Source organism: Salarias fasciatus, chromosome 22 (genome assembly GCF_902148845.1).
Source record: "Salarias fasciatus chromosome 22, fSalaFa1.1, whole genome shotgun sequence".
NCBI classification, from domain to species: Eukaryota; Metazoa; Chordata; class Actinopteri; order Blenniiformes; family Blenniidae; genus Salarias; species Salarias fasciatus.
In genome coordinates, this window is record NC_043765.1 from 5018772 (window position 1) to 5042390 (window position 23619).

The following is a 23619-nucleotide window of genomic DNA, read 5'->3' on the forward strand; positions in this document are numbered from 1 at the left end:
CAGCTCCGGCCCGCCGTTCCACGGGCAGCGCGATAAGTCGGGAAGAAGATCTACGCGGCTCGAGGTCTCAAGCGAGCGCTCAAGATTATAAGAGAAAAAAGATGGAATTTCTGTGTGTATCTTCTCCCCTCTGTGGCCACGAGAGAGGACGGCGCCACGCTGGCTGCGTTTTCGGATTAGCGCTAAAGACAAAAAAACACGCGGCCCGCGGAGCTGTCACCCGACGCGAGAAAGGGAGGAAATCTGCTCTCCCAGCCATAATGGGGCTTGTGCTCGTGGTGTGCATGGTTACAAGAGATGCACTGAGATAAAAAGGAAAAAAACAAACAACTTTCTTCTCTGACAGTCAGAAATGTTTTTACAAATGAAGATTACTATTCTGCAAACAGCCTCTGGAACGTGTTTGAGACAAGCCACCGATCATGCCATGCAGAGTAATATGAACAAGGAGTAAAATCCACACCATTTCTTTTTTTTTTGTTTTTTTTTACATACTCAAAACATTTCATTGTTAAGTGACAACCTTGATGTACCCGTGAAAAGCAAAAGAGTATTATACAGTTTATTTCTTTTTCTTAACCGCTCATTTGACACTGAACACACGTCCATCCCCTGGCACAGAGGCACTGAAAAAACACCTACACTTTGTTTTTTTTTTTAATGTGTACACATTTCACCCACAATATATTATTCATCAGTAGTATTTACACTGTTCATTTGGTACAATGTGACATCTATGAACACCAGTGTTTGTTTTAGCCTGCAGGCATCTTGTTGTTCACCTTATTTTAATACTTTTTTTTTTTTCAACTCTTTAGGTACTATTGGCTAAAATATAGATGCATATTTTCTACAGGCGCAAAATATTCTGCATATATGAGAGTGTGTGACCATTTTAATCTGTTAAAATGGTTTTAATGGCAGTATTCTTCTGATATATGCAGAGCTTTCACACGGTTTTGCGATACATTCCTTGTGATGTTTTTCTCAACCCTTAAAAGTGTGAGTTATTTGACAGGGACGGACGAGTAAAATTGGTGTGTGTGCGTGTGTGTGTGTGTGTGTATGTGCTTTGCTGTAAGCAGACTTTTACCTCCCAAACACACAGTCCAACCAAGTCTTGCAATTAACCACAACAAATATGAATCATGGCGTTCTAATCATGTGATGTTGCCAGGTTACGGCGGGCTGAAAGCGCCGTGATTCCCTTTGGTCGGCGCTAACAAGCAGCTCGCTGCTTCCACACGTTGGAGGCTCTTTGACAACATAATAAAGTGGAATGTTTCTTTAATGGACCGCTGCCCTGGGTGAGAGTCTCTTCTTTTTTTTTTTAAAGTTATTGTAAAAGTTGAAGAATAAGTGAAATACTTGGAAAGTTTTTGGTGGAGTGATTAATTGAAGCTGCCTGGACAGCGACACGACCTGGTCTGGGACTTTCTCGGGACTAAATTCAGCTTTGTGTAATTCAAAGTCACCCAACGGTGAAAGAGGGGTTCTTACACAGGATTTCAAAGGTATTTCTACTGCGTGTGCAGGACTCTGTCGACTGCCGTGGAAGCCTGATGTTCCAGACGTCTATATGGAGGAGAAAGCTTGTTTTGCACAGAGCGGCTCAGGACTCAGCCTCACATGCGACAGTCGTTCAGATTTTGATCACGTTCACGACGCAAGACAAGGCATGAAACATTCATGAGGGAATCCGGCGACAACGCTGGTTTTTTTTTTTAAGTGTAATTTCTAATTTTGCGCACACGCAGTGAGCTGAGTGTTCGTCTAATAATCTGCTGCGCCGCGCCGTCCGGATCAGACCGGCTTTCCCAGAGTCGGAACCAAACAGGCAGAGGCTGTTTGTGGTTTCCATGCAGCAAATATTCCAGGCAGCCTCCCAGAGAACCGCGGGACGACTCCGAGCTCTTTTCACACCAGACTGAAGACCTTTCTTTTCACTGGGCTGTTTTCATTCCTCCCCGCTCTGTTATCTTTAATTCTCCTGCCGCTGTTTGTTCTGACTCGCATTTCACCGTTGAGTTTGAATTACCGTGTTGAGGAAATGTGCTGTACAAATTAGGGAGCCTCGCCTTGCTGTCTGGCTTGTCAGGTATCGTTGATTTAAACGTATTTCTCAATTTAGCAACACTCTAGTTTGCAGAAGTTTAAAAGACAAAAATAAAAACTCCCAGATAAATATATATATTTATATATATGTAAACAGATAAATGACCCACAACACCCACTAAAAAAACCCGATAAGGACAAATAAACCCAAAACATTCATCAGTGAGACTGAAAGTTACAATTGAGAGGGTGTCTGATGGTGTTGTGTGCTCGCCTCTGCTAATGGAGGTGACCTGGACCTGCCTGCACGCCGTCACTCTGCGCTTTCTGGCCGCCGCCGCCGCCGCCGCTACACGTACATGGCGGGAGACACGAAGCTCTCGCCGCGGGAGATGTTGGCGGCCGGCGGCTCGCGGCTGGAGGAATCCAGTTCGTTGCCGTGGTAGCCGTCACCGGCGCGGTCTTTCAGCTCGCCGACGTTGTCGTACTTGGCCGAGCTGTCCAGGACCGGAGGGGCGCCGCCGTTCAGGGCGCCGACCGTCGTCTCCTCATCCAGATTCTGCAGAGGGGAAAACAGAAATTCACACATTCAGTTCAGAAAGGCTTGCAGTTTGTTTTCGTCGGTAACTTTTTACACACGTGCCAAGAAGTTGGGCCGAGGGCCTCGCGTGGCGCCGCCGCCTTTATTTAGATTTGCAGCTGCCAGACTGCGATTCGCTTTAGTTTTCTCTGGTTTTATTAACTTCAGGAGGAAAGTTAGAAAATGTCATTTTGTTCTTTTAGTTTTGTTTTAGATAAATGTTTTATCTGTTGTTTTGGCTTTTGGCCCTCCGTGAACTTTTTGCTACTGTTTAGTTGTTGCACTTATATTTTAGCTTTTGTTTATAACGATAACTTGCTTTTGGTTGTGTAAGAAAGATTGTTTTAATAAACTGCTTTGTTGGAGGCACAGACTCTCTTTATCCTTTCTTTTATTTCGATGCTCCTGCTCCACTACCAACAACCAATACCAGATTCTCTTTTTGTTTTTTCTAACTTGCGAAGCTTCTAACAACCAAGATCCATTTTTTCATTATTTATTTATATTTCATTATTTTCATCCCATATTATGCCAGGAGAACATTCCGTTTTCACTGGAGGCTTCTCAGTTTTCTAAAGGTAGAACGGGAGGCAGAACGTTCAGTTATCAGGCTCCTGTCAGGTGGAACCAGCTCCCAGGCTCAGACTGTCTCTGGCTGAAGACTTTAATATTTAATCAAGATGCCTGTCAGAGCTGGTTCAGACCTTCCTGGACCGTTTTCTTGTGAAGCTGCTGTAGGTTTGGACCGTTGGGGATCCACACCGAGCTTCTTTTCTTCCTCAGTTTTCACATATTCACACCACCGCCGCCGCCTCGCCGCTCTCTCTGTATTTCCTGCAGCTTCTTTGATAGTTCCTGATCTGAGCCTCCTGCTTGCGTCGCGTCTGCAGTGTGTGGATCGGCTTTCTGTCTGCTGTCAACTTGCTTGGTTGCTTGTCTGATTCTTCTCTTTCTTTCGATCTGCCAGCCCGAACCAGAGCGGCTTTGATTCATGCTCATGTTGAATTGTTGTTATTTTCGGTAAAAGTGCCTTCAGGCGTCGTTGCTGAATATTATATTGAATTAAGTTGGACGTCCTGAAGCCTTGTATGCAGGCTTAAAATTGGCCACAGTGTCAAAAGTTCAGTGTGTTTGGTGCTGATGGATGAACCCCGTGCCTCCACTTCCCTCATATACCAGAGTGGTGAGACGAAATCGCAGACAGTCGAGCTACAGACGGCTTTGACAGACTGAAGTTTGTTTCTCTTGTTCTGACGACGAACTCGCACTGAAAATCTGACAGTCACAACATCGGATCCTGTTCTTGTCAAATTGAATAAACTCCAAAAAGTTAAAATTTAAGTTGTAATTAATGCGATGCGAGCTTTATAAAAGGGTAGATGCTGTTTCCTGGAGGATGTCCAAACCACTAAAACATCGAGCTGCGCTGGGAGGTTCATGTTCAAAAGTGGGACTGACGGGAAACACTGAGCCATCAGTTCAGTTCATGCGTTCCAAATATAAATATATTTTCTAATGAAAAGCTGTTTTCTATAATATTTAAACAGCTTTTTTTTAACCAGAGCTAAAGTTTTGGTGTGTTTGTTCTGTTAATGCTGATTCAAAGTCTGTTTTTCACTAAAGACGTCGATCACGTGGCTTCAGCTTTGAGTTCAGTTCAGACGAGCTCAGAAATCACTTCTCTGATTTCCTCCCCCAGTCGAAGAATCAGGTAGCTGCCGTGTCGAGGCGTCGTTTACACGACGGCGTCGCTCGCTGGGATCAGGTCCTGCCACCCAGATGAAGCCGTATTGATCCAGGCATTGCTGTGATTTCCCACTGGCCTGACGGGGACCGCAGGCCAAACAACCGACGTCCAGGTTTGATGTCGAGGCTGATTTAAAACCTCCACTGCAACCAGAGCGCCGTCGAGGCGTTCAACTGTCAGACACACTGAATCTGAATTCAGTCAGAGCAGCAGTCACAGAGAGACTGGCGGTAAATCTGACTAATAAATTAATATAAATACATAAAATCATTGAATGGAACTTTGTGAGCGTGCTCTGGGTGAAGGTTAACTCCAGCTGAGGCAGGCGCTGGACTGAAGAGTGGATCAGGCTCATTATGAGGCACGTCCTCTGTGGAGACCCCCGGATTCACAGATTATAACTCACAGGTTTTTCCCGCTCAGCCTGATGAAGCTTAAGAGGATCTGCCTCAACAAGCTGTCTGAATCCGGCTGGGTGAGGCTCGTAATGACGGACTCAAAGCCACAAATAGGGTCTTCTTCAAAAAAAAAAAAATTATCGCCTGAAGCACTCAGAGGGCCAAAACAAACCAGTTCTGACATTTTAAGAGAAGCATTGATTTATTTATACTAATTTTTCAATAGCGGACACAACTCAACAGAGATATCAGTGGAGATTTTCATCATTCATACTTTAAAGTTTAAATTTAAAGGTGGTTATAGCTGGATTTGACCTGTCCGGTCCACTCAAGATTAACTGATTCCTGTTTGAATCTCCTGGTTCAGAAGCTTCAGCTGCTTTCAAATTATCCAAAGTATTTACTTTTAATGTATGTAAATCAGACGAAACCGAACAATAAGGGATTAATAACAACAAATCAGAACTCATTCACATATCAGGAGGATTATGGATTATTATGAGGCATGCAGGGCTTCATTTGAATATCGTTCCACTCAGTTTGATTAGGTTTCATATTTATTAATGATTGACTGCTGAAAAATGAAAATGCAGTGACGTGTAGGCGTGTAGCTGTCCGGTCATGGAGATCACCGTGTCGGAACATGATTCTGTGTGTGTGTGTGTGTGTGTGTGTGTGCATGCGGGTTATTTACTGTGACAGGCTCTCCTCCTGTGGGCTCGTAGTAAACCTCTCCTGGGCTCAGAGGCAGCGTCTCTGTGGCTGTGGGAGGCTCCGACGGCTTGTTCAGCTACACACACACACACACACACACACACACACACACACACACACACACACACACACACACACACACACACACACACACACACACACACAAACCACACAAACATACAAAACAGATGAGGGGTGCTGCTACAAAACACAGGCGAGTGAAGCAAGCCATAAAACTATTTTATGTTAACAAGATAACACAGCTGACTTGAGGCGGAGTGAAGATGAGACGGTGTAACCTTTGAAGGAATAATCAACACACACCCCTCGCAAAAATAAAGTGGAATATCTGAGCAGTAAAAGGCAGCCTGCTGCACAATGTACTATTAATGTAGCAACTTTGCAGTCTGGTCTCTGCAGCATTGAGGTTTAAGCCAAAACAATGAGAGTCCTTAAAGATTCGACTGACGATGTCGAGCTTTTGAGCAGTAGGGGGCAGCGCTGAGTCGGTGTGGTTTGTGGTTTAACTTTTGAATTTCTGTGAGAACGAGAACGCTTCTCGTTTCGGGCTTTGAGCTGAATGAGGGAAGCGAGCTGTTCGCTAGATTATTCAAACTCTATTGGTCAACTTAGTGGTTTGGATGGGGAGAGACAGCAGCTCTGCAGCTCTACAACTGGTTGTACAGAAAGAAGCAACGGTGTTGCTTCCATCGACTTCCATCGTCCATCAACTTTTTTTTCAACTTGTGCTCGAATGGGAGTAAATTCACAGAAAAAACTCGAGTAAAGTAGAAGCAGCGGTGATAGTCTGACCTTTTCCAGAAAGCCGTCTGACCTTCAGAGGCCGTTTGTTGGCTCTGAGTAAAGACGGCTCTTCCTGACAACGCGTTTTGATTCTCTTTGACCAAATGGCTCCAAAATGTTTTGACTTCGGCCTTCTTCGAACTGGCAGCAGCACTATTTTCCAAACATGTTGAATTGGATGAACACCAGGAGTGTCCAGAGGGGTCCTGTGTTTCGCTCATGTCCTGCTTTTAGAGCTACTTTCTGAGCCATCATCTTGTTGGACAGTCGATGAACTCCGACTGAGACAGAGCTCCACTCTTCTTGATTTCATTCTACTCTGCACTGATTCATGAAGTGTGTGTGTGTGTGTGTGTGTGAGAGAGAGAGCCTACTCCATCTTTCATAGGAGGATTTACTTTGAAAGCTTCCATTTCTCTTCTGTGAACAGAGATGATGCGACCTATCAGAAAAAGCTATAATTTGGTGTCTCTGGTCGACGGGGGATTCTTTCAGATTCGCCGCAGCTTGTCAATGTGCATTTTTAGCAAAGTCCAGCTGGGCTTTTGAGTATTTGTTTTGAGAAAGTGGGCTCTTCTTTGATGCAGCTCATTTTCTTTCAGAGGTTGATCTCCTCTGGTGTACCTCCACCTCGGAGGTGAGCTTTTATTTGCTATAAATTTTCCTTTGGCTCTTTTTCCATCGCTTGAACTTTGCTTAACTTCAGCCTGATGTAGGTTTTTCTCTTGGCTCAGGGTTTGGCTGTGGGCCCGAGGATCCTGACCTCTGACGGCCGTGCCGCTGTGGTCACAGAACGCCGCCTCGTCCATGGTATTATTGTCTTCCCCGCTATTTAACTTTCCCCTCTAATCTCCTCTGACAGCTCTCCTCTTTTGTGAAGCTTGTGAGTGTGCGGCACAGAATTACACCGCAGCACAATGACTACTTTTTTTTAATTTCAATCGGCTGAATGACTGATTTTAAAACCTCTGATACTGATTAAAGACAAAAGCCCATTTAGTTTCACCCACGGCAAGGTCATTTTTTAGGGGTTTTTTTGTGTAAAGAAAATCGGTCTCCACTTTTCATTGAGAACCAAAGCTATGCGGGCTGGAGTGCACGCCTGTTACAGTGAAGTGTGGCGGTATTCATGCTGTGATTAGACTGATGTGACCAGCTGATATAAGAGTGAAAACATCAGTGAGGGATAATCTTTGGCTTCTTTTGTCACATCATTTAAGTGCTTAGGTGTTTCATTTTAATTGCTCCTTTTTTTTTTCAATCAAGACAAAAAAGCGAGCTTTCAATCAGGTGGGAATTTCCGGGTTGTGTTTGAAGGAGTCCAACATGTCGTGTGAGAAAATAATCCTTTCATAAGTGGTGAAATCCAGACACGCAGTGGACAGAACACCCCACTGAGGCAGAGCAGCTAGCTAACTAGCATTAGCGCTGCGCCGTCAGGGTGAGTCTGTAAAAACATGCAAAATGCAACAGCAGAAGGAGGTTTTTGGACATTTCCCTGTATGAAAAGCTGTCAAAAGTGGATTCATGCTGAGGCTGTCAATTGTTTTTTTTGTGAAAATACAACAAAGAAAAACATTAAACCTTAAATTTACAGGTTTTAAATTTACAATTTAAACCTTAAAGGTGCAGCCAAATCTTTTGGTGGCTTAACACATCTCTAGAACTGATTTGTAAAGACTTTTTATTTTTAATGAGCTTGACTTTGGATTTTGTGCGAAACTGAACATGAAATGATCCATTAATTAACGGTGGAGGTCACGCTGGTCGCAGCACCGCTTCTCTTTGAAGGCAGCGGACCGCCGAGGCTATTTATAGAAAAAAAAGGAAGGTTTTTTTTTTTTTTTTTTTTGCAATGACACTGAACTGACAAACTAATTGCTGTGATCTGGAAATGGGATTGCACTGCATAAAAAAAAAAAAGGGAGAGGCAGCAACAAAAGTCAAGCAGGTTGCTGAACTAATTTGGAAATGAAAATGAAGGTTAGTTGAAAAACTGCTGTGAACATTCATGTGATTTAGCAGCAACAGCTCTGAGCTCAGCTTTGATTAGTGTGTTGCACACCTTGCAGTGAGACTTTTTTTTAATAAGCTTCAACACTTTCCAAATGTTGTGAAACTGTGGGCTTTTTTTTCTCTCTCTCTCTCCAAACTTGCAGCTAGTTTTCTTTCTTTCATCCTGGACGGATTTTTAGCTTCCGTAGTCCAAGCTTTCAATTACGGTGCTTTGGTGTTATCTTAATTGACAGGGATGCTGGCACGAAGCGGCAAATTCTCAAAAAAAAGTTGTAATAAACTCTAATTTTCCTGAACTGAGATAAAGTAACACTGATGCAAACTGCAAATTTGCTTTTTCATTATCGTACAGCTTGAATATTCAGCTGCGGCGCCTTGGCACCGACAGGACGTATCTCCGATATGTAAAATGATGCAGATAACAGCTCTGAAAGCGAAATGTTCACATTTTCCAGCTGACTCGGGACTTGACCTGGACACGCTCTCAAAGACACAAGACTGATTTTAGCAGGAAAGCGGCGCTCTGGCGGTCACCCTCTCTGCTGGCGGCGCTCGGCAGAAGGCGCTTTGTGCGAAACCTTGTAAATGTCGAGTAAACTTTCACCGCTGAACCCCGTGAACCCTCCTTTCAGCCGAGGCATTTATGGCCATTTAGGCATCTTTTATATATCTAATCATCATAAAATTGCGGAGTTTTATCCACATTACATAATGCGGTTCAAGCCAGGCAAAATGTGATAGAATGATGGACTAAAATAACGGAGGGGAGAGCAGAGCAGAGGAGGCTCTAATGGAGCTTTTTACAAACCAAGCTAATTATTGCGGCGCACATAAGCCAAGTCAGATCTCCAATCAATAGCCATTAGCCCCATTATGCCTGCCCAAATGGACTCTGTGTGTGTGTGTGTGTGTGTGTGTGTGTTTGTGCGTATATGTATTTGTGTGTGTGAACTGAATACAATTGCAGTGACAATAAAGATTGACTGGGAGCCGCGTCGCCCACTCACCATCTCGGTGGAGCTGCCTGCCTTCACAGGGGGAGGGGGCTTGTGCTTGGGTGGGCCCCTGATTGGACAAAAGACAGAAGAGATGTGGCATCGATCTCCCTCTTTGTTACTCGCTGTATATTTAGCAGAGAAACAACCTCGAGGACTTACAGAGTGGGAAAACGGGGAAACTTTCTAAGCGTCAAATTGCGAGAACGTCACACTGAGTCGTTGATTCAGGCAGAAAAATCGGACTCACAAAATGGAACAAAGGCAGTGAAAAGAAGAAATGATGTGTGATTCAGAAGGACGGTGAGAGTATTGGACACTGGCTGGCAGACACCGAGATGATAATTCTAATTAATCCCTTTTAGATTTAGCACTTTCTAAAGTAAGTAACTTAATAGACTTCCAGTTGCAGCTGATCTCCATTATTCCGTTAAATATGTAGAAAAAGTAAATAAAACCACATGAGCGAGTGACAGTGGAGAGAAGATAAACTACATCTCAGATATCTGAACAGATAAAGTTTGTTAGAAAGAGTAAACCTCACCAAAACCCCACATATGTAGAGGAAAAACGTCTTGAAATGGGAAAAATTCACAGTAAATTTCACTAAAAAGGTTCCACAGTTCTGTTTTGAGAACGCCAGAACGTTATGGTCTGTAAATTCAGCCTGTTAGCGCAACATGTATTCATTTAAAAACCTGTTGAAAACACTGACAAATTCCCATGGAAGTGAGGTTCCTTCACTTCGCGGTGGAAACGTTGAGATTGTTAGGAACCGTCTTGTTTTGAGCGGGACCTCCCGTCTCCGCAGGCTAAACAGCAGCTGTGTGTGAGGCTCCGCGGCCTGCCGGGGGCCTCATTTCATCATCACATGCAGAGCAATTATACATCGCTGCAGAGCGACGGAGGGCGCCGGCGAAGCACACACACACACACACGCGCACACACACAAGTCAGCCAGGTGAGGAGGGATGCGTGATTGACAGTCGACATCTGAACAATCAGAGCAGGTGAGGAAAGAATGGCTTCGCTCAGGAATGGAATTTAATGTTCAAAACAAGCCGAGGCCCGCTGCTGAGCGGAAACGTCCTTCACGATATTGACAGACCTGAAGACAGGAGGCTTCTGTCGTCGTGTGGCCAGAGTTGGAAATATCCTCACTTTCATTTTATGTTTACAGCAGATTTGATCAGAGAGGATTTAGCCGTTTTTAATGCTCCCTCATAAATGCATCAGTTTGGCGGTTTGAGTAAAACCAATCAATTCGATGTTCTCTGCAGAGGTACAGCTCCTTTCATGAATCAGCATCCTCCCTCACTGCTTGGAGTGCATGCATGAACATGATCCTGCTCTTTATCTATAGTTAATAATTGATGCTCGGTGATCATCTGCATCTTCTTCCGCGGCTGTTTCACTTTAAGTGGCTGGAAATCACCAGCAACACGTCTGCAAGTAAATCTAATTAACCTCTGACTCAGCAAATCAGCAGGACAACAACTCCGGCGCATTTGTTAATTTACCAAACATCCTGATGTTGTACAAGAAGCATCGCTGTGGAAAAACAGCTCTTAAAACTGAGCAGGTTTAATAAATCCCCATTTACAGCCGCGGCCCCGGGGACGGATCGCCGGGGCTGAATGGGGCGTTCGGAGGCGGGCGTTGTGGAAGTAAATTCTCCCGGCGGCCCGGTGCTGTAAACTCCAGGTCAGGATTTGTCACTGAGTCGCCCCGCTCCCTCACGACACGTACCAAGTTTTAATGAGCCTCCGTCCCCGCGGGGGAGATTAATTTTGCTCGGGAGGCTGAGAAAAAAAAAAAAAAAAAAAAAACCGCCGGAGCAGAGATGAGATTGCTAATGAGGACTTACTCTCCGTCCTGCTGGCGCTTTCGGATGAAGAGGACGCTGCCGACGATGATGCTGATGAAGGCCAGCGTGCCCAGGATGCCTCCTAACACGGCTCCCGTCGACGGGCCGGGGATGAACTGCCGCTCCTCTTCTGAAAGAGAAGGCAGGAGAAAGAAGCTATCAACATTTGTTACGTAAAACTCAAGATTTTCAAGCAAACGACCTTTATTTTGCAGCGACAGACTGGCGTGTCGCAGGGAGCAAGGCGGCGTTCAGACCGGAGGCGCTTCAACAAGCTGGGCAGTAAAATTATAAAGAGCATAAAGTTCTGTTTGAAATCATAAAAAAACAAAAGTTAAAAGAAGGGCAATACATAATTTATAGGGGGATGCGGCGGTCTTTCCAGAGCTGGAAGGACGGCGGCGGCGGCGGCAGCTGCAGAGGACAGATCTCACTGCTGATACCTTCTGCTGCCGAACGCTCAACTTATCAGAACACACGCTGATTATGGTAATAATCCACTGAGCGGTCCGGTTCAGGGCCAGTCCCTGTGACAGACTCACTCACACTGACCTCACACACGAAAACACTCAAACCCAGGACTCCTCTTGACGTGAGGTGAGCGCATTAACCACTACACCAACATGGAGCCTCTGCGTTAGATATTAAAAGCTACAGCGCCAAGTGATAAGTATGCAACTGCTGTAGGCAACAAGTAAAATCCTGTTTGAGGCGCATTTCAACAACTGCGATTATCTATACATCCAAACAGCTGCTATCAATAAAATACGTTTCTGTTGAGCATATGGAAGTCTGTCATCAAGCCGCTCTGCATGAGGCAAGAAACAACAAAACATATGTGCTGTGAAGAGAGTGAGTTCAACCTCTTCGCTGCTGACAACATTCACACCAAACACACACTTTTACACGTTTTCCCGCACAGCTCTACAGCTCCGTTCCCCTGAAATACCTGCAGTCGGTGTGTTTTGTCAGGTCAATTAGCAAGGCAGTATTAGTCAGATTGACGGGTTTAGGATAGATTCCATCTTGCCGCCGCTCACACCGCCGGTAGTGATTAGCTCAGAGTTGACTGAAGCCAGTCTCCTATCGGCGGGTTTGTCGGCGCCGAGTTCGGGGTCACACTCAGAGTTGGTTAATCCTGCTTTGTGAATCAGGCCCCCGAGGCGGCGGCAGAGGAGAGACGGAGGTGAGACGCTGTTGGTGTAAATAAATGAGCTGGCGCAGCGTGACCACACACACACACACTAATGAGTCGTCACACCTCCGTCACGTCAGCCTGCAGGATAAAGCCCCACGCCGGGCGGCCTCAGGTGGCCTCAGAGGCTTCACACCCTCTCTGCCATGAGGCAGAATCTCTGCGTGAAACTCAGGTGACTTCAAACATCAAAGATTACTTTCTTTGCATCAAAGGAAACAAATTGATTCTGAAATAACTACTTTCAGCTGAGTGACACTGTTGACTTTGGCTGATTAACTTTTAACAACTGCTGACTTCTGAATCGGGCGACTTGGCGATGCAGGAACTTCAATGACTGGTAAAATGAAGAGGATATCAGGAGCATCAACCGCTCCAGTGTAGAAAAACACTCATTTTCTGAAACACAAAGCCCTGCCAGCTTGTCCTCTCTGACGCCGCATCAGGTGAGGTCTTGACCTTGAGGGCGGGGCACCTGGACTCAAATCCCAGGTTCAGCAGGAAGGACATCTGGTGTGAAAACCAGCCAAGTCTAGAATAGCGGCTGCGATGCCTTCCTGCGGCGGCCACGGCGGCGGCGTCACAGTCATACATCACTCCCGACACTGGCTGGCCGGTGCGGTCGAGCTCTCTGTGCCACCGCTCTCTCTCTCTCCCACATAAAATCCATTACTACTCAGTTTACACAATCAATTTGAAGTTTTGAATGTGGCCGGGTGTGAGTGGCGGTGGCAGCAGGAAACGGCACCTGCAGTAAAAACTCGAAACGAGAGAACGGCTCCGGAGCCAATACTGCTGGGAGTAGCGGCCTCACAGGCGGGACCGCGGCGGACTGAGGTTCACAAAACCGCCGGGATGGTTGGAAATGTCTTTATTACTCAGTCGGCAGTGATAAACATGAAAAATGAAACATAAAGAAAAAGAAATACTTATTTATGTTGGCCTTTAGAGCAACGACTGCACGTTTTCCAACGTGGGCTGTTTTTCCTCCTTCAGAGAAAAAATATATTAGAGGCAGACGTAAATGTGTGTGTGTGTGTGTGTGTATGTGCGTGTGAGATCGCCTCTTTGTGTGTGTTTCCTGCCTTCACCCATATTGAGTTAGGATTACTTCCAGCCCACCTTGACCCTGAGTTGAAAGAATAAATATAAAAAAAAAGCCTGGGTCAAACATTTTCACAGCTTATTGTTGCACACACACACACACACACACACACACACACACACACACACACACACACACACACACACACACACACACACACACAGCAGCCAAACATTTAGGCATCAGCGCAGCTCAAATCGTGACTAAAGCGGTTTTTCATGATGGTGGTATTGGCCATTTGACTGACACAAAAGCCCGGGTCTGAAGCATGAATTAAGCTTTTTAGGTTATAACTACCTTCTGAAAGGACGCCATAGTGTTGTGATGATCCATCACACGGATGTAACCACCGCACAGAATAAAAAAAAAAACCGAGGAAAAGGCGTAGTGCTGCTCACTTGCAGTATTTGTGTTTTGTGTGTGTCGCTGCTGGAGTCTGTGTGAGAAAACATCGCCGCTGTGAGTCATGAAGGTTTCATGAAACCGGAGCCGAGCAAAACACGTAAAGCAAACACGCTCCCGAGCCGAATAACAGCCTGCTTTTAATGTCGAAGAGGAAATTTAGTGTGGAGTCAGGTAATCAAAAGTCAAGTTTCTATTGAGTGTCGCTGCTGCGCGCCGTGTCTGAAAGCAGCTCGGAGCTCTCAGCTTCACCGCGGCTGTCATGAATCTTCAGCTGAATCTCACTCTGACCTCCACATTTCCCTTCAATTAACAGCCTGTTTATGATTTCCAGAGGGCGGCGAGGCATCAGAATTAACTGTAAAAGCCTCCCATTACAGTGTGCTCCTATTAAAAAGGAAAAAAAAAAGAAGAGTCTGACAGCAGCTGAGCACAACACAGCAACCTGCGAGCATCACTCCGCATGATCACAGGGAATCTGGCAGATACAACAAAGACGGGGTTGAATGGTTTGAACAGGTTGTTTGGTCCTTTTTCATTTTTTTTTAAAGAAATCATACTTCATCATCTCCATTGAAGTAAACACACTCAGCAAGGTTTGATACACAGATGATAAAAGGATAATTACCCCTTTGATTTGGCTGTTGATTTCCACTCATTTAGCTGATGTTTGGCCATTTATCTAAAAGTGAAAACAACTTTAGCTGCTGCTGCATGAAAAACAGTGTAATTGCTGCAGATACTCCTATTTGAATCTCCCCTCAAATTGCAGCTCCTGAAACATGTTTTCTAATAAAATTGTAAACATTAATCTTTTATGAACTTATCGTCTCCACTCTGCTTTTTATTCATCAAGCTGCTCTGATTGTCTCCAACCTCCATCTATCCTACCAGCCGCAAGCATCTCCACAAAAGAAACATCAGATTCAAACTTCCACTTTAAAAAAGAATAATTGGAGTTTACTTGAACTAAATAACGCATTTCCTCAGAAAATGTTTTTTTCCCCCAAATCTGTTGCTCATATAGTGCATCAGAGATTAAATGTTTCCATTCAAATCTAATATTTTAAATACTTCTCGCTTATACGACCCATGAGAGGAAATATTGTGTTGTCATTGCGTCTAAATATGTGACTTCTCCTCTAAGAAGGAATTGAAAAAAGAAAAAAAGAATCACTAAAGAGGAAGGTTGCATGTGCGCTTCCTGGCCAGCAGGGGGCAATCTGTTTCAAGATGATGGAATTACAATTAGGATTCAAATATATTGTTAGCAGACATCAACAAGTACAAAGTCCTTTGGCACCAAATGTACATACATTTAAATATTAGATAGATAGATAGATAGATAGATAGATAGATAGATGGATAGATGGATAGATGGATAGATAGAGCATGTTGTGCATATTCATATCAACATTAATCAACTGTGTGTGTGTGTGTGTGTGTGCGAGAGAGAGTGAAAGGGAGAGATGATATGAGTTACACACCACATCTGCCACAATGGCCGCAGACAGAAGGAGCAGGTCTCAATTATGCATGATCACAAACAGAGAGAGTGAGAAGAAAAGAAGAGAGAGTGAGAGAGAGAGAGAGAGAGAGAGAGAGAGAGAGAGAGAGAGAGAGAGAGAGAGAGACGACAGGTGGAAGAAAGGTGAAGGGACAGAGGAGTGAAGAGGGGAGACGGAGGGATACGAGGGGAATGGAAAAAGGGGGAAATGCCGTCGTGAGGCTGCAGATGAGTGTGAAGACAAAAGCGGAGGAAAACACAACCACGGCGGAGTGAGAGAAGCAGATGGAGGGAAGGAGGAGGGAGAGAAATGGAGGGGTGACACCAGCCCTTCCTCACAGCTGGAAATGCAAAAAAAAAAAAAGGCACAAACACGCTCTCTCACACAAAGTGTGTGGGTAGATGCAATCTCTTCCTCTCTCCAAGTGTGTGAAGAAGTGTGTGCGGAAAGCTAATTTGATGTGTGCAGTGGTGTTATCAAAGTTTGTTCTGGCCATGTTTGCCGTCGATTTTTTTTTTTTTTTTTTTCTTTTCCCGTGGTCAATAACAAACTGCCTTTTTCAATAAACAATGAGTGGTGGTGCTGCATGAGTAATGCCGCCCGGGCGACACGGAGGAGAGGTGGCGGTGAAGGAGGGGGTTGCTTTCAGAGCGAGGAGATTCGATTGGCTGGACAGAGGAGGTGAGAAGGAGCGAGCGGAGTAGAGGAGATGAATGAGGAGGACGGAGAGTTTCTCGGATGGCAGGTGCAAAACTGGTGCGAATAATCTCTGAGGGAACTCGCTGGCGCCTCTCTCGCTCGTTACGTCGCCGAACCGACAGGAAGCGTCGGGCATTATCGCCGGCGAACACACCTGTTGTTCTCACTGCAGGCACAGCGGAGCTGCAGAACAGCAGAGCAGCACACTGCAACAGTCAGTGCCTCTGCATCCACCTGCTTCCAGGAGCCGGCTGAACGCAACACTGGATGCAAACGCCTGAATTCTTCAAACTGCTTCTGAACTGTTGACTCTGATGGGGAGGATATCCTGTTTTTCCTCTAACTTGGCTCCGCTGCACCAGAGAGCCCAAAAATATAGACGAGAAATTAACTGACATTAGTGTGGAGATATAAGGAGAGAACATGGAGCAAAACAAAGCTGGAGCTGGCGTCGGTCTGCAGGCCCGGTTTGTCGGTGCAGCAGGTCAGAACGTCTCACCAGAGCAAAGCGAGGCCTGCCCGCTGTGAGCGGCTGCTTCTGCAGTCCGCTGTGGGGATTCGGTCTGTTCGGTGTGAGTTTTAAAGCTCTTCGCAAGGTGACGACGACAGTTCCTGCCCTGAAACCAGTGCTTCAGTTGATGAGCCTTCTCCGTTTACTTAACACGGTGTATTTGGTCTAGCAGGGATTTATCCTCCACCGTACCGGAGCTGCCATGTGCAGATCTCCTGATGGGGAGCCGCAGGGGTGACGGAGTGGAAGACGCTAATCCACTAGTTTGCTTTACCCTGGATTTTTGGTGCGGTTGCATGTTTTGTTTTCTTTTTCTAATTTAGCATTTTTAATTTTTGATTTTTGAAGTAGAAAAAACAATCCTGCCTGCTCAAAAAGATCCACCAATCTCCACCGACTGAGGCCTCGTTTACAGGGCTACAGGGCAAGCGAAAACTCAAGACTTTCGTTGTGTTTTGGGTGTCTGTTTCCATGGCAACGGTAGTCAGTGCCACTCAAAATGCAACTTTTTCAAAACGACTGTCACGGTGGAGCCTTTCAGACACGTTCCCACTCCGTCGCCGTGTGATCGGGGGAAATGCAAGTTTCTGGAAATGCTCAGATTCTGTTTCCATGGAGACGGAAGGAACATCGTTTCCTGTTTCCGGCTGTAGTAAATATTTATCACGTACATGTGATATTAGACGAACACCGACAACGTTTAAGCGTTTCACCCAACCTCACGGCTTCCACATCACCTTAAAGGGAAGAAACTCTTGACTCTGTTCAGACACTCACGGATATAATCCACTATTCACAGGAGAAAGCTCGAGAAAATAACCGCTGCATGAGAGTTCCAGTTGCAGCAACACAGTGTTTCCACCTTCTGATAGGTATTTGTATGTTCCTCACATGCTTTTTTCCCCATATAGTCCTGCATCCTCCTAAATTTGGTTAGTTATTTTTAAAACGAGCCAGAATTTTGAATGTTAGCTGTTTAATCTGCAGCCCCTCTGTTTCAGAGTGCGTAAGTCTCGTCTGGTGTGAGAATGAAGGACAGATGAAGAGACTGTGTATCAATATGCTGTTAAGTTCGATCTGGAATATTTATGATACGATTCATGATGTATTTTAAATCATACAGTCGGGATCGGGTTTGGTGGAGAAACGAGGGTCTTCCAATCCCCTCGACTCCTGAATTATTCTCACTGTGGTGAGGGGATAAAACGTGTCCCTCCTTTTATTAGCAATTCAGACAAAGTGACTAACAGAGGAAAAAAAAAAAAGTTAAATAAATGTCTTTTAAAATCAGGTAAAGCAGGGCTGCTAACTCTCACTGAACCCAAACCAATACACACCTGACAAAACCCCAGTAACACACACTGTTTCAGGCTCCGACCCGCAGTAAAGTGATCCGTCTTCTTTAGAATAAAAAAAAACCCAGAGCATGAAAAATGAACCTTTCATTTGTGAATTAAATCAAATGTAATAAATAGTATTAAAGCCGCTTTTTAAGCAAGTGTATGAACTGATTTTTAGATGCATCATCTGCTGACATGCATTTAAATGGCTCGAGTCTCGATACTACCAGTCCAGAAACATTCCCCAGAAAATGGAAAAAGCCTCAGACTTCATCCCAAGTCACGCGACTGTTTATTTTCCTCCGCTTTGCAAATCTGCCACATGCATCCTCTTCTGCAGCGCAAGCCGGCCGCTCGGACCTGACTTTTTACTCCCCTGTTCATTTAATTACCGACCTACAAATCAGCTCAGCTCGGCGTCAGCGCCGGTTCCTGTTGCAGTCGTAGATATTTTATCTGAATTATCAAACATTTACCGTGTCAAATCAATAACCTACGCTTCGCGCCGTAGCAACACTTTTCAGATGTAAAAAGGAGTGGGTGGGAATTTGCTGGCGTTCACAGGCGCACCACAATAAGCATTCCCTCCTTTTTTTAGCGCCGTCTATTTCTGCCGGTTTCTCTCTCCATCATCTGGTGGCAAAACAGCCCAAACCTGCAGATATAATGCTATTATCTAAGTGACACTCAAGTGGTGAGAAATTGGTACTGTAACACATGTAATTTAAATGAAATTGAAACAGCAATCCCTGTCTAAAGTGCTCTATTGCTCTCACATATGAAACACTCCAGTGTGTGTGTGTGTGTGTGTGTGTGGGCTGTATTAGCCGTCACAGAAACACATTGTGCCCAAGGCCTGCACTTAACTATCTCTCCCTGGCACACAACATGGAGGAAAAAAAAAATCCACATTTTGTTAAAAAAAATTGAGAAAAAAGCAGAGATACTGGCTCATCCTCACAAGGTTCGGTGATATTTTAGCCCGTGGTTGTTATCTGCTGACATTTTTGCTTGTTTTTTTTTTTTTTTATGAAATTGCAGAAGTAGCTTCACTTGAATAAATACATTCTTGAGTTGCAGACGTGAAGATGAGCGTCGTTAAAGCTGAGAGTCACTGTTCAGACAGCAGTAAACCCGGGTGTGCGTCAGGTTCCACAGCAGTTCCTCGTGAAAACACAAAACTTTTGTTGCGTTTTGGACGTTAATTTACACGACAGTGGTTGGAGCCACTGAAAAGTCAACATTTTCAAGATGGATCCAGCACAACAACACACCTACTGAACAGGCACGGTGCAAAATTTAAGTTATTTAATCTGTGAGTCATTTTAGCAGCACGCCGTTCTTCCTACTCTGTGTTATTTTATTTTGGCGAGTAAACCTCTGCAGCAGCAGAGAGCTGCACCTCATCCTGCCATCGTGTGGAGCAAACAACCGTTGAATAACTGGGATTTGTTTGGGATACCAGATCCTCGGTTTCCATCAGCTTTGTCTCATTCAGACGAGTATTTGTGGATATATTGCATAGATATAACCCAGGTTATTACCGACTGTACCTTTAACGTTGAAAACTGCTGCTTAAAGAAATCACAGAAGGATCTGCAGCCTTTCTTAAAGACAACCTTCAAACTTAAAGAAGTTCCAAGGAAAAGAGGTGGGAAGCCACTGCACTAGAAAAATATAATTCAATACAACAACAAACTATGAAAAGATGTTTCCATCAGGGCTGAAGACCGCGGCTGTTGTTCATCCAGCCATAAAATGCCATTTGGAGGAGCGGAGCACTTTAAAAGTCCCGGCTGATTGAATGGCTGCCGCAGACTTTTTAAGGCTGTGGTAATCAAATGTTTTGACAAAACTTGCCCATGACCTCCAAGAACTTGAAACGGGATTTTCTTCCAACCGTCGCCGCTATACGTGCCTGAGATGTCACAGGAGGAGACGCGGAAAAACCCCCCCCAACCCCGGATTCCGCAGCTGAAGCTGCTTTCACAAACAAAACAGAAAACAAACCGCTTCCTTTCTTTCTTTCTTTCTGCCTGCTTCGCTCCCTCAATGCAACCATCAGGTACAGTTAGTCGATTTATAAATAGCGGCTTGAGTGTCGGAGGGAAGGTGGGAAGCTGGAGGGAAGATAAGAAAAGAACAGGAGGATCTGAGAATCGGTGGGAACGGAAACAAATGAGGAGGGAGAGAACGGCGGAAGGAAACCTGAAGAAGGGAGAGCAGGAGAGAAAACCGAGCCGTGAAAGAGGAGGGGGAGCGATGAGACGGCTTAAGTGAGGGGAGGGAGGGGGGGTGACGGGGAGAGTGTGATAGGAGTGTTAGCGGCCCGCGGAAAAGATTTTAAAGGTCTAAACACTCCCCAGGGAGGCCATGAGTGACACTGGAACAACAACTGCCAGATTCCCACAATCCCCCTCTCTCCTGCTCGCCTCCCCTGCTCTCTCCTCCCCATTTAATCCTTAATCCTCCTCATATACTCCTCATCTTCATACTGATGTTCTCAAGGCTCTCATTATCAACCTCCAGCTGAGCTGGGAAGAACACTTTATGAGGTAGCAGGTTACTGCAGCATCGCAGCGTCTGACGGATATTTTGGTGCTCTGGTATGGAACGGGAACTTAAAGTTTCTCTGAGTTTATTAGGAGTGATCTTAGCTCTGAAACTACCAAGTCCATGAGAATGTAGGCTGGGAGCCACGGCTCTCTGGACCAGCTTGTGCATGTGCAGTAGCAGCGTTTCCAGAACGTTGGGTTCGTTTCCACTGAGATGGAGCAGTTCTGAAAAGTTCGACTCTAGAACCATTTTAAAAAAGGCTCAAAGCGTATAACAGACCCCTAAAATGCATCAAAAGCTTTGCGTTTTCGCTTGAAAATGTTGCTGTGTGAACTATTTCATTAGACTCCTGTTTCGTCCTTCCTCTCCACTCCACTGATCAGCATTAGCGGCTTTAAAAAAAAGGTCATCTTCCCTTTATGAGAGCTGTCAGCATCTGTCTGCATGTTGCTTGCTGCTTCTTCTAAATCTGACATAAATCCTTTTCTTTCAAGAACACCCAGGCTTTAGAGCATCTTCCTCCAAAGAGAAGATGGTATTGTACTTGTGAAGTGAAGAAGATGAATAGAAGTAATACAAAAGTAAGCAAACAGCTATTTTTTTTTTTGTAGTAACTACTTTTAAACAGTATCTATTAACTGTAATCAACTCATTTTCAGCAAACTGCATCAAATCCAATACTGATGAAGTTGGGTTTTTTTTCAGCACAGAATTGGTTCAGTTTTCCTTCTCAGCCAGATGTAAAGTGACTGAAACCAAATACTAATTTCGATTGGTGTCTAAAACGGTGTCCTGCAGTCCTCACAACCCTGGGTGCTCAGGCCTCCAATTAAGGCAGGCTCTGCCGTTTAGCTGTATTTTCCCACTTTACTGCCACTCTGTGTCACCTTACATTTCAGTCTGCTGCTCACTTGCTGTTTGCCAACATGGAAAAAAAAAAAGCCTCTGTTGCTTTGTCCTTCCTTCACAAAAGCACTTATTTTTTTCCCAAGGCCCCCCTCATCCACCTCCACTGCCGCCACCAACTCTGACTCACAGACGGCGACATGAGTGCGCCCGATCGCAGTTACCGAGTCTCAAAAAGACTGACTCACAGGCATTCACAAACACACGCACACACACAGAAAACATAAATCCGTAAATACAGCGTGCAGTATACGGACACCCAGCTCTGAAAAGACCACTAAAATTATGAGTGCATTGAAATTACCGCAATCAGCCAGCAATTACGATGAATAAAGAAGGAATGATTATAATCTATGAGGCTAAAAGCGTCTTTATTCCTTTCAGCGAGGCACTTCAGAGGAGAGGTACAAGAGGTATAGAGAGAGAGAGAGAGAGAGAGAGAGAGAGAGGAGTTGAGTAGGAGAGGAACAGAAGCAAGACTAGTTCCATGAAGATCCGCATAATTGAATGGCGTGTTGCACATTAGCGTTGATTTTATGTATGACTGCAGCTGTTTTACAATGCAAAGCGCTGCACTGCTCGGGCCTCCTGCAGAGAAAATCTTACTTCACAAAGGTTAAATGTACAATTCTTGCAACACTGTAAGTTGAGCAACAGAACAAAATTGATTACAGCAGTTTAACACTTTGCCAACGCCTTTGTTATGATATGAATAAAAATATGAAGGTGGAGCACAGAAACAGGCTTCAGCGGAACTGGAAGCGAATGTACAGATCGATAATAGATGAAGACACAGTCCACCGTGCAAATCATTGAACTAAATGGGTTGTGGAACATTAGCACTTCATTAAACGAGCAAATCTGCCCTCCATCCGTCGTCTTTACTGCTTTATCAAACTCTGGGTGTGTGTGTGTGTGTGTGTGTGTGTGTGTGTGTGTGTGTGTGTGTGTGTGTGTGTGTATGGGGGGCTTTCGAGGATCCTCTTGTACCTGCAGAAGCTAGAAAAACTCAGTATGAGGACCTGCCGCCTCTCTCGCTGTGACGTCAGTCCACACCAGTGGAAATGCAGTGATTCAACCTAGGGCTGCACGATTATGGCCAAAATGATAATCACGATTATTTTTGTCAATATTGTAATCACGATTATTCATTATGTTATGTAAAACATACCTTTTTATTGCACTTTTTTTTTTAAACAAACAAGTGTCAAATTGAAGATGTGCGTCTTCAGCACTTCAGCGAAGTCCGGTGTGCATGCGCACGTAATTGAAGATGTTTTAATTAGAATCTAAACAACTATTTAGAACCATGTCAATGTTGTGAACGAACATATAGACGCGCCGACTGTGAGTTTTTACAAACGTTTGACCAGACCTCTGTTCTGAAAAGAGCCGGATTATGACTTTGGAACCTGAACGCCTCACAGCTGAGCGACCGTCACTTGCTGCATTCTAACCCCTGAGAGCAACACGATGATCACTGAACAACTAGATGAAGATAAAACAACAAGAGAACAGTAAACAGCCACGCTAAACCCAGAAGTTAAACCTACCAGAACAATGATTCCCTCGTTCTCTCCAAGCCGCCGCTACGCCGCTCACATCCTGAATTGTCCGTCAATAACAGCTTTTCCCGTTCCGTCCCAGACGCTCAGCGTTTACATCTTCTTTCCACCGGTACAGAAGTTGAGATGCGTTCCATCGACTGATGTTTGAGCATGAAGGAATCGTTCAAAGCCAGCTAGTCCATCGGTGGCTAACAGCTAAGCTAACAGCTGACTGAGACACCAGTGGCGTCCATCAGCAGCTACTTTTACGGAGTGTCCCTGAAGGCAGCAGGAGCTACACGGCTCAGGTCGCCCCCTGGTGGTTGGCTTAAAAAAGTGCTTGATTTGACGCAACAGAGCCCGTTTTTTCCATTTAAAAATCGCAACGATCATCTAAATTTAATCGCAGCAGCCAAAATCGTGATCATGATCAAAATTCGATTAATTGTGCAGCCCTAATTCAACCCTCTAAATATCACCCAGTTGACCCTCCAGAGGTTTGATTTGATCAAAACAAATTGATGCTAGAAACACGAATGCTGCGCGTCTCAACTGTGATCATCTAATACTGAGACCAGTCCAGAAGCAGGTCTGGGGCCTGCTTGGCTTTTCTCAGGCTTTCTATGCGAGTCAGGTTGACTGATGACTCCTAATCTCCTCATTCTGCGTGAGAT

General features: G+C 44.9%; 1 protein-coding gene across 1 annotated transcript in view; it reads right to left on the reverse strand.

Moving 5' to 3' along the window:
• Positions 1 to 575: 575 nt before the first annotated feature.
• pvrl2l (PVR cell adhesion molecule related 2 like) overlaps positions 576 to 23619 on the reverse strand; it is a 360133-nt gene continuing 337089 nt past the window's right edge. Inside the window, exons 7-10 of the mRNA XM_030120563.1 lie at positions 11177 to 11306; positions 9322 to 9379; positions 5475 to 5570; positions 576 to 2614 (exon numbers count right to left, since the gene is read on the reverse strand). Of these exons, the coding sequence (XP_029976423.1) occupies positions 2405 to 2614; positions 5475 to 5570; positions 9322 to 9379; positions 11177 to 11306 (494 nt within the window). The 3' untranslated portion in view covers positions 576 to 2404. The remainder of the gene's footprint in view (positions 2615 to 5474; positions 5571 to 9321; positions 9380 to 11176; positions 11307 to 23619) is intronic.